Source organism: Phaethon lepturus, unplaced genomic scaffold (genome assembly GCF_000687285.1).
Source record: "Phaethon lepturus isolate BGI_N335 unplaced genomic scaffold, ASM68728v1 scaffold53509, whole genome shotgun sequence".
Lineage (NCBI taxonomy): Eukaryota > Metazoa > Chordata > Aves > Phaethontiformes > Phaethontidae > Phaethon > Phaethon lepturus.
Window position 1 is genome coordinate 472 of NW_010565120.1, and position 17,122 is coordinate 17,593.

At 46.3% G+C, this 17,122-nt stretch overlaps 3 protein-coding genes across 3 annotated transcripts; 2 read left to right on the plus strand and 1 right to left on the minus strand.

The window, feature by feature from the left end:
- Positions 1–3,021: 3,021 nt before the first annotated feature.
- Positions 3,022–3,602, plus strand: MTCP1 (mature T-cell proliferation 1). The gene is made up of 3 exons (XM_010295074.1): positions 3,022–3,129; positions 3,231–3,401; positions 3,555–3,602. The coding sequence occupies exons 1-3, from the start codon at positions 3,022–3,024 to the stop codon at positions 3,600–3,602; spliced, it is 327 nt and encodes a 108-aa protein (XP_010293376.1).
- Positions 3,097–9,087, plus strand: CMC4 (C-x(9)-C motif containing 4). The gene is made up of 6 exons (XM_010295073.1): positions 3,097–3,129; positions 3,231–3,345; positions 3,555–3,606; positions 3,688–3,874; positions 4,808–4,875; positions 8,249–9,087. The coding sequence occupies exons 5-6, from the start codon at positions 4,818–4,820 to the stop codon at positions 8,416–8,418; spliced, it is 228 nt and encodes a 75-aa protein (XP_010293375.1). The 5' UTR covers positions 3,097–3,129; positions 3,231–3,345; positions 3,555–3,606; positions 3,688–3,874; positions 4,808–4,817; the 3' UTR covers positions 8,419–9,087.
- Positions 9,088–12,875: 3,788 nt separating this feature from the next.
- Positions 12,876–16,943, minus strand: FUNDC2 (FUN14 domain containing 2; the record flags this gene model as incomplete). Its single annotated transcript, XM_010295075.1, has 4 exons — positions 12,876–13,336; positions 13,999–14,133; positions 15,311–15,386; positions 16,783–16,943. Coding segments are annotated over 4 exons (450 nt in total), but the record flags the coding sequence as incomplete, so codon positions are not given.
- Positions 16,944–17,122: the final 179 nt, after the last annotated feature.

A 17,122-nucleotide genomic window follows, 5' to 3' on the forward strand; every position in this document is an offset into this window, starting at 1 on the left:
ATGTTAGCGCAACACTGTGCCCAATTTGCTGAGCCTCAGCATCGCTTTTTTTCCTTCCGCCTAAATGGCAGCTGAACTCTTCTAAAAATCTGACCCAGTCCCCTTTTAAAATAGAAGATAATAAAGGGTGGAGTTTGTTCATCACGCTGAGCACCAGCTCTGGGGATGGTCCAAATGGCAGCTGGAGCAATTTCTTTCACTGTTTTCATAAAATATTCTAATGTACCCAATTTAAAAGCAAATAAATTGTCTTCACCACAAGATGCAGTCCTCCTCCTGGCCATTTTCACATTTATTCATATATTGTATGGCTCAGAAATCCACCCAGGTCCCAGAACAGCATTAAACTTCTAAGGCCTAATGCTGAGGCAGACAATACTTGCAAGTCTTGTTCCTGTCCGTGGGACTTGGGCTTTAAATCTCCCCACATCAATACCTTAAACAGCTCAGACTTCTGCAATTATGTTGATGGAAACATTAAAATCTGTGTCAAAGGATGACGCTGCAATCCTGCAAATTTAAGCTGATTGTTTTTTTGTTGGATGTGGTGTTTTTTTTAATAGATTATGAAGCAAGCAATATAAGAAACAGGTTTTACAACTTGTTTTAAATATGATTAAGCTTACTTCTCCTTGCACCCATGTCTTCCTTCAGGCTTTTTTATTGCTTTCTGATAAAAATCTGCAAAAATTGGAATTGTATATGTTTTCCCCTTTTTAAAGTTTCAGGTGCAAATGTCTAAGCGCATGCTTTTTCAAACCTTCTCTTTCTTTTGTATGTTTGAGTACTAAAGACAGAGCTGTCTTCAAACCCAATTGACGGTTTTGCCTGACCTCAAGTTTTTATCTGTGGCACTAACTGGGCACCTTCATAACAGAGGAAACTTAGAGACTGTTGAAAAGAGAGGCCAGACTGGGCCTTTGAACTTTGGCAACTGAACTCGGAGCTATGGAATTCGGGGGAAGTTTGGGTCAAATTAGTGGGGCAAAGGGTGAAAACACACGTTAACCGCTGCCCATTCTGCACAGTGTCTTCTGCATGAGACCTTGTTCTGTCAGTCCTGTACCTATCATTACTACCATGTTCATACACAATAAACACAAACATACATGTTGTGCTTTAGTCCTCCTACCTGTAGTTCAGCAAGACTGAACCAGGTTAGTATTTGGATAGGAGACCTGCCAGGAGAGTTTACTTGCTGTAGGAAATAGTCATCACTTACAGAGTAATATTTTTACAATACTGAATTCAGTCTTGAGTCTTCTGGTTCTGGGGATGGTGTGCTGTAGAAATCCCAGCTTTGAATGGAATAAAAGCAAGTTCTTGAACATTTTTGGTCATGACGGAGCTTTTGGCAGTTCACTGCAGAGTAGGAGAGTATCCTGGCCGAATTCCAACCTGGGTGGTTACATTCAGCTGACTGAAAACGAGCAGTAGCGATTGCTGCATTTCACTGTTGGGCAAAGTGATTTCCACACATGGGCTTAAATTTGTAAAGTGACTTAGGGTAAAGCAGAATGAAAAGGACTTACAAAAACGTTCCTTTAACCCTCATAGCTTATTCTTGAGGCCTTGTGAGGCTTGTCAGATTGCTGTCATTCCTCTAAATGCCAGTGATCCAGCTGCTGGTGCATTGCTTGGAATGGCTGTACCACATCACAGGATGATCTTCAGAACAGTGGTGCTTTTTATAATGCATATACACATTCCCACACATCAAGCAAGGAAACAAACAGAATGGGAGAAAAATAAATAATAAAAGAACACTGAAAGTTTTCTTTGTTAGAGATTAAAATACTGTGACAGTGCTGTTCAGGCTGATCCGTGGTTGGTGTTTTGTTTTCAAAAAGGCTAAGTGATCCTTTGATTCAAAAAGGTAGAGAAGCACTGATGATATATAAGGCTACATGGAAGTGTATTTCCTGTTATATATGTACCCCACTGTATAATAATTTTTTTATCTCCCTGAATTTCCCTACTTTATTTTGTACCCAGATTTTCTTGCTCCTGTCTGTAATATGCCGTATAACTTTACAAGTTTTCAGAAGACCACTGTGTTTCACTGGGATAGAAATATTGCATCTGCTTCATAGCAGGAGGATGTTATATGTATTACAGCTTAATTCTGTTCTACTTTAAACCTAGATAAAGAATGAAGACTGTCTGTACCATTTTGATTACCTCTTCTAGGGTTCAAAGAGAGAATCATTTTCCCTGACCTTCATTTGCTAATGGCTCAGCTTGATCTAACTGGTAAACAGATAAACTTGCTGTTAAACAAAAATTCCGGTAGGAAGAACCACCTCAATGTCCAAAATTCCTTTGCCCCTGCTGGTATCGTTGGCTCTCTGTAACCATCTAAAAGCCGAACTACGCAAAGTCACGAGAGCTATTCATGAGAAGCTTCTAGATGAATGGACAATGCTGACATCCTCTTGAGAGATGAGACGAAGGATCCTTCACAATGACAGCTCTGCAAGTTCCAAATATGAGAGTCGTGCATATGGAGTTTCATGCTTTGTCTCCAGAGTGATCTTCGTTCTTGTTAAGCTAATTTCACCTCTTGTCACAAGTTTTGCTTTTGGGATTTAGACCAACATTAGCCACGGAACTCCTGTGTAAATCACTTTTTTCTTTTTCCTTTTTTTCCCTATTTTACACAGAGACTGTTAATAGGACTGTTAGTGGAATAAGCAAAGCCAATATTCACAGGGTTTAACTTTGTACCAATAGCACCTTCTGCCCCAGAATGCCTTACAAACACCATACAGCACGCATGTCCCAGTATACAACTTGTCATGAAATTTCTGTTCACTTAGGCACCACTTTAGTTTCCCAAGCTGACTTTTAGGGACATTTCAGCACATAGCATCTCATACAGTAAGTCAAACGCCACCCCAGAGGTGCCTTTCAGGTCTGAGAGCTTTCTCCGTGAATGTATTCAGAGCTAAAGAGACCATGTATGCATTCTGCTGGTTGATGCCGTCCACCTAACGGGAGCATCCTGAAGTGACTGAGGGAATGGCAGAAGGAGGGCACGCTGGCGCTCCTCCTGTCCGACTGTGGGTGCGACGCGTAGGTGTTTACTGCGATGAGCACCGCAAAACGTGGCTTGTGGCTGCGGAAGAGGCAAGTGTCCTTTGAGCTTCCCAGTGATTGTAGCTTTGCTATTGCAGGTGCCTCTACTGCATTGCCAGTAACTGCCTGCTCTTTTTGTTACTTTCCCCCAGGAGGAAGGTATGCTGAGGGCTCGGATCCAAAGAGTTCAGGTTCCCCTGGGTGAGGCGCTGCGACCCAGCCAGCTCCCCCCATCCCGGCTGCCTCACATGTGGCAGCTGTCCCAGGGTGAGCAGTACAGGGATAGTAACTCTCGCGTTTGGGAGATAGAGCACCATCTCATGGTAAGGATGGTGGCAACAATAGACCATAGTCATGCCTGTTTGTGAAGTCATTTGAGATCCTTGAGGGACGGCAAAGGACTGTTATTTTGTTGAAGTCCATTAGCTCAGCCACAGTAACTGTAGACGTATTGAACTTTTCCTTGTCGCTTACAGCTTGGTGGTGTTGAAGAACTGCTGCTAAAACTCGTGCCTGGTGATTAATCTGGTATGTGTAGACATTACCCCTGCTTTGTACTATGCTCTGTTTATTCCCAGTCATTCTTTAATATGAATTTTTTTCTTTCAGGAGCAGTGTCTCTAGGAAGATGTCGTTGTATATTTTGTACAATAAATGATTCTCTCTCCACTGAAATGCAGCCACCTCTGAGGTGGAAGCAGTTAAACAAACTGCACACAGCAACATCACACAAGAGTTTAGGACAGGCAGTGAAGAGGAGTATTGTGTCCAAGTGAAACGTCAGGGGGAGTTCTAGGTAGGCAGAATGTAATTGCCCCAAGTGGAGTTTGGCCAGGATGCTGGAAATAATGCCCTAGAAAAGTGCTGTGGGCTGGTGAATGATCAGAAATTTGAAAAGCAGCACCTCCTTAGCTCTGGGCAGGAGAAGGAGCTGAACTTCAGCTCAGAGGGAGCTGAAGTCCACCACTGCTTTCAGTAACAGCGGTGCTTTCCTGTAGAGGTCTCCCATCCAACTACTAGTACCGCCAGTTTTTGCTCGTCTTTTGATCTCTCACAGAAGATCATAGTTACAGGTGTCACAGATGCAGAAAATTAAATAGAGTGTCTGAAATCCGTTTTCTAGGGATTTGAACAAGGTGGAGCTGTCCTCCAGTCTGTTTTTGGTGGGGGGGCAGTATTTCCAAGAGACTTCCTCCTGGAACAAAAAAACCAAAACCCTCCTCATTGTCTTTATGGGACATAAACAACTAAGTATTGTTTGGTTGTTTTTTTAAATGCCTTCTGCAGCTGCAGTTATATGACTAACACCAAATCCTTGGTTGTGTAGAGCTCACAGAGAGAGCCTTTACACAAATACCTGTTTTAGTATAGGTGTAGAGGCACAGAACTGTTAAAAATTAGTCATCCGTGTGTAATTTGAATCTTTGCTGGAATCTTTGTGCATCCAAGTCGAAAAGGACACATTTTGACCAAAGAAAAAGGCCTTCAAGCTAGGAACATAAAACTTCCCGTATTCATTGTCCACATTATCATCCTTTAGCTGGACACAGAGAATTCTTGTGTATGTTGTCAGGCATCTGCAAGCAGCAATAGATGTTTTCTGAACTGTCTGTGACAGAGAGGGAAATTGGGAGCTCTTTAAAGCCCTGGCTTTAAGACAGTGTCTTGCCCCCCCCACCCCCCGCAAAAAGCACGTTGTTTCTACATTAACACTTTCCTATCATTTTAGTTCTCCGAACATGTCCCAGAAGGATCCCTGCCAGAAACAAGCCTGTGAAATACAGAAATGCTTGCAAGGTACCAAGTGCAATTTTGTCTTTTTGGTGTCTTGATTTTTGGTGGAACTTAATTCTTTTAACTTAACCCTGTTCTCCTTTCATCTTGAGAAGGAAGAATGCAAGCACATTAGCATCACCTGGTTGCAAAGCAAGCAGAATTAGAATGTCTCGTTTTAATAGAATTAAATTGTACTTGATTGTAAATAATGAGACACCACTAGTACAAAACAAGAGTGTTTGTAACAGTAATGTGCTTATTTCAGAGTGTTCTCCATGCTGGTAGTGAGATCCCATGTGTAGTCTTGGGACTCAGCTGTAGGCGGGGACAGCTAGACGTTATAATGAGCTCTCTTACAGAGTGGGTAGTGAGGTAGTGGGTGGATTGTATGAGGAGATTGCAGAGCTTCTAGCTCCAGGGTTATTTTAAGAGCAGGTCAGACAGATGTCTGTCGGGAATGGGTTAGGTATATGTGATCTGGCCTCAAGGTATGAGATGGTCTCTCTCTGGAGTCCTTTAACAGCTGATTTGTATGAGCTTAGCTAAATATTTGTAGGGGTGAGGGAGATTATGTGATGATGTTTTTTGAGAGTCTGAGTTGGGGAGAGCAGACTTGTTACTTGCAGACAAAAATATTTTTAAAAAAAATCTGGTTGCTTCTTGGAAAAGGATTTGCCTTATGGAATGAGTAAGAGAACACATTCCTCTGTGCCAAGGCAGCTCAGCCATATGGGAAAGAATTCTTCCTAACTCACCTGGTGGAGCCCTCAGCCAGTGCACTTGGAGCTTCACATGAGAATAACTCGTGGTGTTAGCCCAGGGATGACAAGGCAAGAGGCTAGTGACACCACAGCTAAAATTAGCCAGGCCAGTTCCACAGCCATTCATTTTTGCCTTTAATTTATTTGCAGACTACAAGCAGGTTAGCAAAAATATAGCAGGGAGGGAGGAGGGGGTTCTGCTGTGGAAGTACAGGCATGGCTTTGCAGGCTGCAGCCAACATAGTGATTGCAATCTGTGCAGATAACACAACCACCCCACTGGCTGGGGAGGAGCATAGGAGGAAAAGCACGTGGGGAAAAAGTAGGGAAAATTGATAGTCAGTTATTGGTAGATGTCTGTCTTGCGCAGGATTGTTTTTTGGAAGCTGTGTTCACCTCAAAGCAAAGGCTTAAACAACCCTCTCTACACGTCCCCAACATTTGTCTAGATACTACCTCTTACTGTCTTCATGGTTTGAAGCATTCTTCCATGAAGGGCTGCCTTCTCTTCCCATAGTAACTGCACTTAAAAGCTAATGTTTGACCCTGTTTTGGTCCCATCTGTGTTCTTTTTATAACATTCATGGAGGTTATTCTGAGTGTTGGACCTACGTAGGTTTGTGTACAGATTTGGTCTGAATAGTTAAGTGTTAGCAAGAAGCTCTTTGACTCTGCTACATGCACACTCCACTGTCCACCAGTTCTCTAGCTATTGTTTTGGAGTGCTGTTGTTCATGTATTATCATGCTGTGGAGTTGTCTGAGTTGCACAGATGAAGCAGCTGAGTTGACAGACAGCAAAGCAATGTTTCCCTCTAAGAATTAATGCAATAGGGGATGTATACAGAGCCTTAACAGAGCCAAAGATGTAGAGACAGTGAGTGCAGAGGATGGAGGGCAGAAGCAGAACCTTTGGGAGATGCTTGCTTTTCAACAGGTGGTTTTGGAGTGAGCTGTTTTTTCAAAAGATCTTGCCTGCTTCCTCTGAAAGACAGAATTCCCACTGTAAATCTCTCTTGTGTTTTGCTATCATCTGTTGTGCGACTAACCGTTGTGCTTTTCAGGAATGTATCCCTGGCAGATAGTGGGGTGTGCCTGTATGGAGCTGTAGTTTTAGAAACAAACCTGCACAAGGAGAGAAACAGGAGAGCCTCAGAGCACTCATCATTGGCAGGTTATGGCAGAGAGAGAGTAGCTGTCCTCTCCAAGGGTCTGCCATGCCTCCTAGGCTGCCAGCTTGCAAAGAAGTAACATCACCATAACATTTTATTCAGAGGTGACCTCTGTGCTTGTGTTACAGGTCACTCACCAACCCGATCAGGGAATTCATAGCCCAGCAATTCCAGCGGGCTGGCTTGCTTGTTAACCGGAAGGCATTCACTGCTGCTTTCTGCCCTCTCCAGTGGGTGCTGTTTGTCTCATATTGGGTTGCTGTTGCTTCTTTTAGTCTTTGAAAAATCAGTGGTGGGGTGAGGGCAGCTGTGTAGTGGTTGTGTAGCTTATCCAAGGCAGCGGGTAGCTCTGCACACCCTGCGCTTCTATGCAGACAGGCAGGAAGTTATTAATTCAAGCCACAGACTCAGTCTGCTCACATACCCGCAGGGCTTCTCTCCGAGAGCCTGGTGGCCAGCGCTGCAAAGCACTGTGGGCTTTGCCACCTCAGCTGACAGTGGCAGCCAGCAAAGCGCTAGGGCAGAAAGGATGCTAGACACATCACTTGTGTCCTGCAATGCCTGAACCTGCCAGTGCAGTGAAATCTCTCCGAGCGTGAACCAAAGACTGTGTGGAGAAAGTACAGAGGTAGGCATAGGTGTGCCTATGCACAAAGGCATGAGCCCAGTCATCCCAGGTCAGACTAGGAGCTCGTTTAGCCTCATGTCCCAGCTCTGGCAGCGTCCAAGAGGAAGAACCTAGGAAGGAAAGCAAGAGGAGGTCAAGTAACAGTTGTGTGGCTGAGGGACCTCCTGAGGTAGAGGTGGGACCTTTGTGTGGAAGGTGGTCGTGTCACTGGCTCTGTGCAGTTGGATTTAGCTGCTGGCGTATGGCTAAGCATTCCCTCTAAGGTGCTCCTGCCTGCTTCAGATCTGCTGCAAAGCCACAGCCTGCCCACAACAGGCCACAGGTAGGAGGTTGGCAGTCATGCTCCTCACCCCTTCCTTTTACAAACCCCACAGTGCTGAAGGGTGCACATGTCCCTGTTTATACCAAAGTCCTCTTTGGATGCTCTTCAATTTACACTCAGCTGTAAACCTTATAGTGACATGGCAGCTGGCTTGAAGACCATGGATGACAAGATCTAGCTTAAAAGCACACAGGCTAAAGAAAGTAAGGATTGTAGGGCAGCAATAAAGGAAACCTCATTCTTCTTACTGTAGTGGAATGTGATACCTACAAAATTGGAGGACTGAAGATGGTCCCATCCACAACAACAAGGCTGTCTTTACGTGGCTTTAGATAGCTGAAACTAGAGAGAGGTTTTTGTAGAGCAGAGAAAGGGATGAAATGCTTGTAAGCAGCTCTGGCTTTTGAGAGAAACATGCTGCCCAGCAGCTGAAGGACTGGGCTAGATGTGTCCCCTCTGGGGACAAAACCTGTTCCCCTCTGCAGACTTAGTGTCTCCTTCTTATTTTCCAGTGAACAACTACATGGAGTCTAAGTGTGAAACCGTGCTTCAGGAAATGCGGAAGTGCTGCGCCCGGTACCCCAAGGGCAGATCCATCTGTTGTTCAGGGTTTGAGAAAGAAGAAAGGGAGAGAGAAAAGCTTAAGGCAACTTCAGAAGGAATTCCCCCACCACCTCAGTAACACAATGCAGCTCCAGCAGGTGCTGGAGCATGGACTCACCTGCAGAGCTCGTGTGTGTTTTTTCAAGCCTTCTTTAGACTTTCAGGAAAGCCAGATTGCTCCTAGAACACACCATCCGGCACACCAAAAAGTATAACGCAGTACCAACAGATGACCTGGTTAACAGACTTTATTTTCTGTACCAAAACATCATCTACATTGTCTTTGCATCGCACCTGTGTCTGTGAAAAGTCAACTTGATGTTTTTAGAATGCTTACCTTACTCTAATCCATCCTTGCTCTCAAAATGGAGAACTGGAACCAAGTTATTCTGGCTTCTGGAGCGAGAGGTACAGGAAATGAGCTCAGAAGAGTGAGTGAGTTTAAGTGTGACACATGAAACAAGCCCATCTTGACACAGCAAAGGTATTGCTGCCACCATGCAGTAGTTCCAGACAACATTTGCCTGTCCAGTGGTTCAAGCTCAAGAATGGGAATCAGGTCTGGGGATTGTTCCTAGGTCTTGCATAGAACACGAGTGACTACACGTCACTTTGCCTAAGTGCCTCACTTTCCCACTGGACAGACTTTTGGTTACTTTATATTTGAATTGCCTACACGCTGCTATTTGCATGACAAAGATGTTACAGGAACATTATTTCAGGGATTGCTACAGGAATAGGATTTATTTTTTTTAAAAGCAATATTCATTTGAAAGATCTGACTGTTGATATAAAATTTATACATTTATGTATAATTGAACACCTTTAAGCAATATGTTACGAACCCAGCATAGTTCAACCCGCTGGTACCCAGAGGCCTGTCACAAAGCCCTGGGCTAGATCCAAGAACTGATTTAGGTGCTGCTTACTGAACAAGCAGTTGTAGGCAGTTGCTTTCAACACAGCATTCCAGACTCACTCACAAGCCGGCTGTGTCTGGACCCCAGGGAGACATGGATTTTCAGAAGCTCTCACCCGTGCAGCAGAATTTCCTGTGGCCTGTAGGAAGAGCTTGGTAGACAGGTTCCTGCATCACCTTTCAGAGCTGCCCAAGTCTCTCCGTCCCCTGTAGCAGGAGTCCAGGCACCTCAGTGGGTGCCAAGTCCATTACAGGGCCTAGGCACTTCAATTATCAGACTTCGAACCCACTAGGCCCCTAACTCTGTCATTAGATCTAGCCGTAAAGGACTTTTGTGCTGTGATCAAGTACAACTTACTTATGAAATACAGCTTCTATAAACAGACCACTGTAGTCTAGGCACAATAGTTGAGTGTATTGAAGCCTAGAAGAGCAAACCATCTGTATTCACTGCTCTGAAATACCATAATACAAAATAAATGACTGGAACAAATTGTAGTCTCAGTTTGGTTGTTTATTGAGAATACAACATAGCTGCAAGCCAGGCAGCTTGGCTGCTGTTCACAGTCCAGAGCTACATGTGATATCATCACGTTTAAATAGAAGCTGCTTGATATTTTTATAACTGGGGCTCAAGATCAGAATAATTCAGGGCTAGCCTTGCCCTCCTGCCTCCCTTCCCCCCCCCCCAAAAAAAACCCTTAAGGCAAAATAGGGGTTTCAGTATTCTTGAGAAGTAGGGGAAAGTGATGACAATGTTGTGAAGCAGCTCAAATACTTGAAAGTAGCTAGTTTTTCCATTTTGCCCTATCTGAGCATCAGCAGTGGAAAGAAAGTCACTAATAGATGATAAAAAAAAATATTTAGGCTTCTGTTGTGCCTATTAAAAAGAAAAGCCTCGTCTCCATGGCCATTTCTGCTCAAATGGAGCAAACTTGCTCAGCAGGGAGGCTCTGAAGCCAGGATGGCAGCAGTATCGCCTCCTGCCCCAGAAGCATTCCACATTTTGGGAACATAGGTGATTGGTGCCAGGATCATCAAGGAGAGGGGTTTATTATGGCAGCCCATGCTTACCTGCAGATAACAGGGAAGGCTGGTGGCCCCATGCTACCAGACTGGCTGCAACTGCTTCCATAAGTCAAGTGCAACACACAGGGTAAGACAAAACCTTGCTGGTTCCCAAGAAGTAAAACAGACCTCACATACAGAAGCTATTAGAGCAAAACTGTTTAATAAAATATCACTTCAACAAGCATTTACATACAATATATAAAAACACTTTAAAAGCCTAGTGTGTTTTAAACTTCCTCATACTGGAACAGACGCCAGAAGTTGTTGAAACAAGACCAAAAGGAGCAAGGGTGGGGAGGGGGGGGAACACCTCATCTTGGCACCTCCAACAATGAAAATGCATCCCCACAGACATCTACCTAAGCTTCCAGTGTGGGCTCACATCATCAAACGGTGCCAGCCACGAGCCTGACACTGGCACAGCACAAAGATCTGCCAGATCTTGAGGTCCTTGTCCATTCCCTGCCTGCATTCACATCAAACTCAAGATGAATTTGTCACTTGTTTCCCCTTTCAGCAGCAATTGAGGCGTTTTAGCTCCCTCTCTGGGCTATTTCTCTCCATAGCAGGACCTGTGGAGCAGAACCCAGTACACCCTTCCCGGTGGCTGGGCAGAAATGGTGACTTTTTTAGCCTGAAAAACATCCCTATGGTCTGTTAATGATTTACTTTGAGCTTTGTCATTGGAGGAAGCTTTGTGGAGATTACTGCATCTCAGAAGAGGTTGTGTTATGCAGCACAGGAGGCAGAGAGGCAGCAATGCTGTGTTCCTACAGGAACAAGATATACCCTGCAATATAAATGTATCAATTCATGCACCTTCAGCCCTACCGGCTTCCTACAAAAAAACAAAAAACAAAACCTAACCATCAGCATCAATTGCCACTCCACTCCCAAACACCAATTTACTGAAGACCTGTTTGTTGCATCACATCACTCCTGGTTGGCTTTTAGGAAGACCATCATTAAAAGGACGTAAGCCCAGCCGCTCTTTCATTCTCCATGGCAGGACAGGAGCAAAGATATCAAGTTCTGTTGCCTGATTACCTACAAGCCTCTTTTCAGATCCTGAAGGTGAAAAAACCTCAGCTAAATCAGTGTGTTGCTACACTGACACTTGAATCAAGAGAGCTGAAACAAAATTAGCAACCACAAGTGTTCATCCCAAAACCTCTGGTGGAAGAACCCACCGTTCCAGCTCTTCCAGCAGCTTTTGGGGGAAGATCCCCACTTCTAGCCATACTGAGAGACAGGGTGCAGCTGCTGAGCAAGGTGCTTGTGTCCCAATCACTCATGCGTGTCATCATTCCCTAGCATGTTTCCCACTGACAGATGGACTGAGTTTCACATTAAAAAACATTTTTGGCAAGAACTCCTACATGTACCTGCTGGAGGACACCACCCCGACATCATGCAAGTCCCTGCACTCTGGAAAGCAGTAATGTCAGCACATCACAGCCAATGCAAAACATCCCTAAGGGATTTTATTTTTTCCTCTTGTAGGTTAGAATTCTGCTCTGCAGGCAGCTGCACTGGGACAGACTGTCCAGAAACAGCTCAGTTCTGCACCTTGGCTGCCTCGTCACCTGCAGGAGAAGGGCTACAGCTGATGGAATTAAGCAAGCAGCTTTTTTTTTGTGGAAATGGTAAACGCAAAGAAGGAACGAACAAAACCAAGGCAGAAACTATGGAAATGAGCCACTCCCATAAGAGCATAACCTGATTTTCCCAACAAGTTTTGTCATTCCAGTTGCTCCCAGAGTCCCAGGAGATGCTCTGCAGAGGCAGGTAAAGGACTGTGCTCCAGATTTCACATCCTCCCCCCCCCCCAGTAGAGCTGGCAACAGGAACCCTGGACTAGTACAATGTACCCTAAACAGGGATGCATTGCCTGGCTACAATCCTGTCCCACATGGTTACAGCTCTAAGAGCATCACCAACACCAAAGTGGCCAGAAGTCACAGTAGACCTAGAAACACTAGTCTGAAGCCCAAGGTGATTTACAGTAAGTGTCACAGCTGAAACACACACCAGCTGCGCCAGCTAGCCTGACAGACAGGTCAAGCACACTGGAAGCCGGCCCACCACAAGGGAGCACCTCAGCACACTTCAAAGGCTGAGCAGTCAGCTAGCAAATGAGAAAGGCGCTCTACAGTGCAGGAAGGTTGGTGACTTTCAGAACACATGATGAGGAAAGGGCCTGGAGAGCCACCCACGGTGCTCAGTTTCCACTAGCAGTGCCAGTGCTGCAATTCCAGTAAGGAGTATAAATAACAGCAGAGGACCAGCCAAGTGGCCATCTATGTGCAGTGCAATGGCCCGGGAAGGGCAGGAGAACCCCACGCACCACACAGAACATGAACTTGCTCCTTATCTACCTGCCCTGGACACAGCCCAGGCTATCCCCTGACACTTCTGCATCCACCCCAGGACAGCCAAGCACATTTTGGATTGCACACACCATCTCTGTGCAGAGGGAAGCACAGGCTTTCTAGGTACCGGGGCAGAAAAAGTGCAAGGTAAATAGCAGTGAACAGCTGACAGCTGTTTTACACATATACTGGCAGACAAATGTACATGTAACAACCCTGAGCACCTGGGAGGAAGCACGTTTAAGAAACTTCTCTGCCACTACATGTTTATGAGGCTGCAACTCATCAGAAAATTTGGAACTGGGCATATTTGGTGGGGAAATGAATCACAATGATACACTGGGAGCCATAAGCTTTCAGACTGATCCCAGCAACCTAACAGCCCAGACAGAGGAAAAAATTGGAAATCAGAAGCAGCATTGTAAGACATAAGGGCTGGAACCTGTGAGCAGAGGGACTGAGCCTGTCAGCAACATCCTTTGACTTCTAAGTGAGAGAGAACAGCAGTACAGGAGGGCCGGGGAGGCTGGGCATGAAGGGAGAGTCAAGCGCAGTTTCTAGGACGCCATTCCAAGCAGGAATCCTCCAGCAAACCCTCCAGTCAGGATAACATTCTTCTTCAGAAATATGATCACCTAAACAGGGGAGAGAAGAGCCAACAGTGTTCAACAACAGCAGGTCATGCACCCACCCTCCCCGTAAGAAGACATCCCTCAGGCTGTTCTCCCAGGTGAGTGATGCTCAGAGAGAGGCCACTGCTCGGGTCTGGGAAAATATCCTACCTAATGACCTCCCCTCCCTAATCCCCCTGCTGCATGTACAGCTCCTGAACTGATCCAGTCCCAGTACAGCCCAGACCCTCTGAGAGCTGCAGTCCGAGCCTACATGCTCCAGGGCTCTCTCACAACCAGCACAGTCTGACAGAAGGGGCTGCTGACTGTGTGTGCCAAACCAGGGTACAGCAGAGTCCAGGGTAACCAGGTCACTCTGCTGCCAGATCTGCTTAGCTTTTCTTGTCAGACTGAGGAGACACTTCTCCCCACAACCCCAGCAACGTTTTCTCCCTAACCCAAGGAGTTTGCAGCAACACATGGTGAGCTAGTGTCATGCCTAGAAGGCACCCTGACTGTCACAAACATGCACAGATAGCTTTGCCATCTCTCCAGTTTTGCTATCATGCAAGCATTCCCTCCTTGTATTTGTACAATGGAAGATCCGTAAGAGCCCAGGAGTCAATCCCATTTTCTGCTGTCCCTCCAGCTAAGCACCTGCACACACCCTGGGAGAGTTGTCTCACCTCATCCACTCTGCTTTTCACTTCTGGAGGCATTTTGTTACCACTGCTGTGAAATTTCAGCTGCTGCTTGGCTTTGTTTACGTCCCGTTCTACTAGCTTCCAGTCCACTTTGATGTATCCTGTGTGGTTTGCAATCTAGAGTTTTGAGGGGTGGAAAGAAAGTTCCTGGAATAAACTCCTGCATGACCACAACAGACCCCCTTGCCCACCCACCTTCCCTGACCACAGACACTTCTCACACACTGGTCCGGTGGGCTGAGAGGATGAGCACACTAGCTTAAAAACTGGACAAAGGACCACTCCCATAGCTGTATTAACTGTCCTGCAACATCTGTCCCCCACAGTAATCCCCTAACAGCTGGGCACATGCTGCAGCTTAGCCTGTTTCAGCCTCTATTCTCTAATGTAAAGCTGGCATCACCTCCCCCTCACAACTGCCACGTATATCGTTGGGATCTCTCTGCAGCTCTCCTGCTGCTGTGGGTGGACACAGCTATTAATAGCCTGTTCCTCTCTAAATATTTTATCTGGTCAGGATGATTCAGCAGTGAAACTCTTGCTGCTCAGAGCAAGCTTTTGGCTTTCAGCAGAACAAACAGAGCCAGAAGAGTGCGGAGAACGAGTCACAGGCAAGACAGCGCCTGAAAAGTAAACAAGTTCTGCTCAGCGAGAGAGCCCAAGAGCTCTTTTGTTGCCTGCAGGATGTACAACCTAGATGTCCACATCCAAGCAGCTCCCCTCAGTGTCAGGGTTCTTGGAAACCAGGAGAAATGGTTGAGGACAGAGATCTCTCTTTCTCTCCTCTTCCCCAATGCTTTACAGAGAGCCCCATCTGTGCTGGCCTGAGTCCTCAGGGAGTCAGACCGACAGGAAGGATATCATAGACATGGACAAATCCCTCTTGACATCCATGGCTGTTCCTCCAGGGACACCATCTCCACAGGCATAAGACTAAGTACAGTAGCCAGTTCAGACCACAGTCCCGCAGCAGCAGCATGGTTTGCCACAGCCAAAGGCTACCTCCTGCTTCACTCAGGTGCCCCTGCAGTAACAGTCCCCACGTGCCTTTGGCCTGGCGCATCCTAAGCGAATGGCACCTTTTGGCAATCCTTAAGTTTATGCACACTGATCCTGCTTTGCTGCTGCATCTATGTACTCTGGAGAACGCAGGCTCTTGACATCCATGGCCACACAGAGCTCCTGGCAGAGTGAGGAACTGGCCCCACATGTGCCAACAGGTAATGATCACCAGACAGCCCTTTCTCCCCATCAGCACAGTTCTCAGAAAGCCTGGCCCACTGTTCATACACACCTGAAGTAGGAAAAAGCCACCTCCCACTGCTGTCGCTGCCAGCTTTCCAACTTTCTGGAAGATGAATCCAGTACACCTACAAATCAACCAGAATCCAGTCAGGAGAATGAGGTACCAAACACACACCCCTCAGCGTGCTTCCCACAAGCAAGACTGCCTTTTGTTAGTAATTAACCAAGACTCGGAGACAGCCTGATGAACAGTAGAAGAAACCCACATGCAACCAGAAAAAGGATTTGCACCCAGCCAAAACTGATGCTTTATAGCCTTTTATAGCCTTTTATAGCCTAAATCACTATCGCATTTCAGCCTTCTGCAGTTTTGATTCTTACCTCTTCAACATTCACCTTCTCCCAAAAGAGTAATCGGAAACATGTGATATCACCAAAATCAACAAGTGATTTTACTTTTTTCTTTTTTTTTTTAACTGCTATCATCTCTGAAGGGAAATTAGGCAGCACATCTGCTGCTGCTCCATGATACAGCATGGAGACCAGATCACAAGGCAAGCTTCTTTGTTGCCCAAACAACTGCTTACTTTTCATTTCTCAGAAGAGAAATATGCTGAAACAAGCAGCCAGCAGTGGTTGGTCTAAAGCTATACTCATCTCCAAACTGGCTTACATGCTCTCAACATGAAAGACATCATTGCAGCCACTAGAACTCAAGAAAGCACCACCCCATTGCTCAGTCATGCAGCAAAGGGCTAGTGTATTGTATCACCCAAAGCGGACTTTACTTGGACCATGGTTTCCCTATCAACATTGCAAAACAACACAGCAACCTGCTTACCCATTTCTGAATTCATACTTAGTGAAGATACAAGAGAGAGGTGGCCAGCTCATATTTTTACCAGAAAATGAAGATCTGTCATACACTTTTAAACGGTTATCGCTGTGCCAGATGAAGACGACAGGCTCAGCAAGAAGCAAAGCAGTGTGATTACTCCAAGTTTTCAACTCAAACAATGCTGCTGTGGGAAGTTGCAAACAGAGCCACAAGGCCCAGCGCTTGCTACAAGTGACACAAAACCCCAGGAACCATGCCCAGAGGCACAATAAGCTACCTCCACAGGAGGTTTTTGTGCAGATGCCTGAAATACGTCCACCTCCAGGGAAGAAGGTATCCTTGTTCCAAGAGGCTCATATTTGCCTGTCCTAAAGTCAACTCCATGACTTTATGCTAGAAGTTAAAGACAATGATGTCACCTCAAAAATTAAAGCTTGATGCCATTTTGTTTCCTAGGAGATAGTCTCAGTTCTTCAGCTCCATGTTAGAAGCAGCTTTTAAGACCTCCCACAGTTCAGCACAGCATGCCAGAGCACGGTGGGCTGGGCAAGCTGGACACCTGCCTTCTCTGAAGGACTGCCAGATGACCACCCTGCACCTGTCAGCATGTTCCCAAAAACCCAGCTAGCGCCTGCAGGCATCATGCCTGCCACGAGCAGCAACGGCAATCCAGCACATCTTACCATCCTGTGACCCCTCCGATCACCAGCTGCGTGGCCACATTGTATTTCTCGGCACTTGACCCCGAGCTGGGGGCGAAGACCTTGCGCCACCAGGGCTGGTTCTTCGTGTACTCCGCCAGGTCCAGCACGTTGAACGAGTCCTCCTTCACACCTGCAGGCACCTGGAGAGGCTCAGTGCCAGGACTGCTGTCCCACAGCCCCCTGCCAGCTGTCCAGGGCCTCCCCAGGGACACAGGATCCCACTCCAGTCACACAGCCCACGGGGCCCCTAGCACTCCCCACAGGCCTTTGGGAACGCCCAAGCCCACGCCCCCGGCCCACGCCCAGGCCGGGCCCCTCA

Bases quoted from the DNA above. Each gene is read 5' to 3' on its own strand.
- MTCP1 (XM_010295074.1), top strand. From the start codon at position 3,022: ATGGCAGAAGGAGGGCACGCTGGCGCTCCTCCTGTCCGACTGTGGGTG. The intron at 3,130-3,230 runs GCAAGTGTCCTT...ACTTTCCCCCAG, and splicing joins GGCTTGTGGCTGCGGAAGAG to GAGGAAGGTATGCTGAGGGC. The intron at 3,402-3,554 runs GTAAGGATGGTG...TGTCGCTTACAG, and splicing joins AGATAGAGCACCATCTCATG to CTTGGTGGTGTTGAAGAACT.
- CMC4 (XM_010295073.1), top strand. From the start codon at position 4,818: ATGTCCCAGAAGGATCCCTGCCAGAAACAAGCCTGTGAAATACAGAAA. The intron at 4,876-8,248 runs GTACCAAGTGCA...CTTATTTTCCAG, and splicing joins AATACAGAAATGCTTGCAAG to TGAACAACTACATGGAGTCT.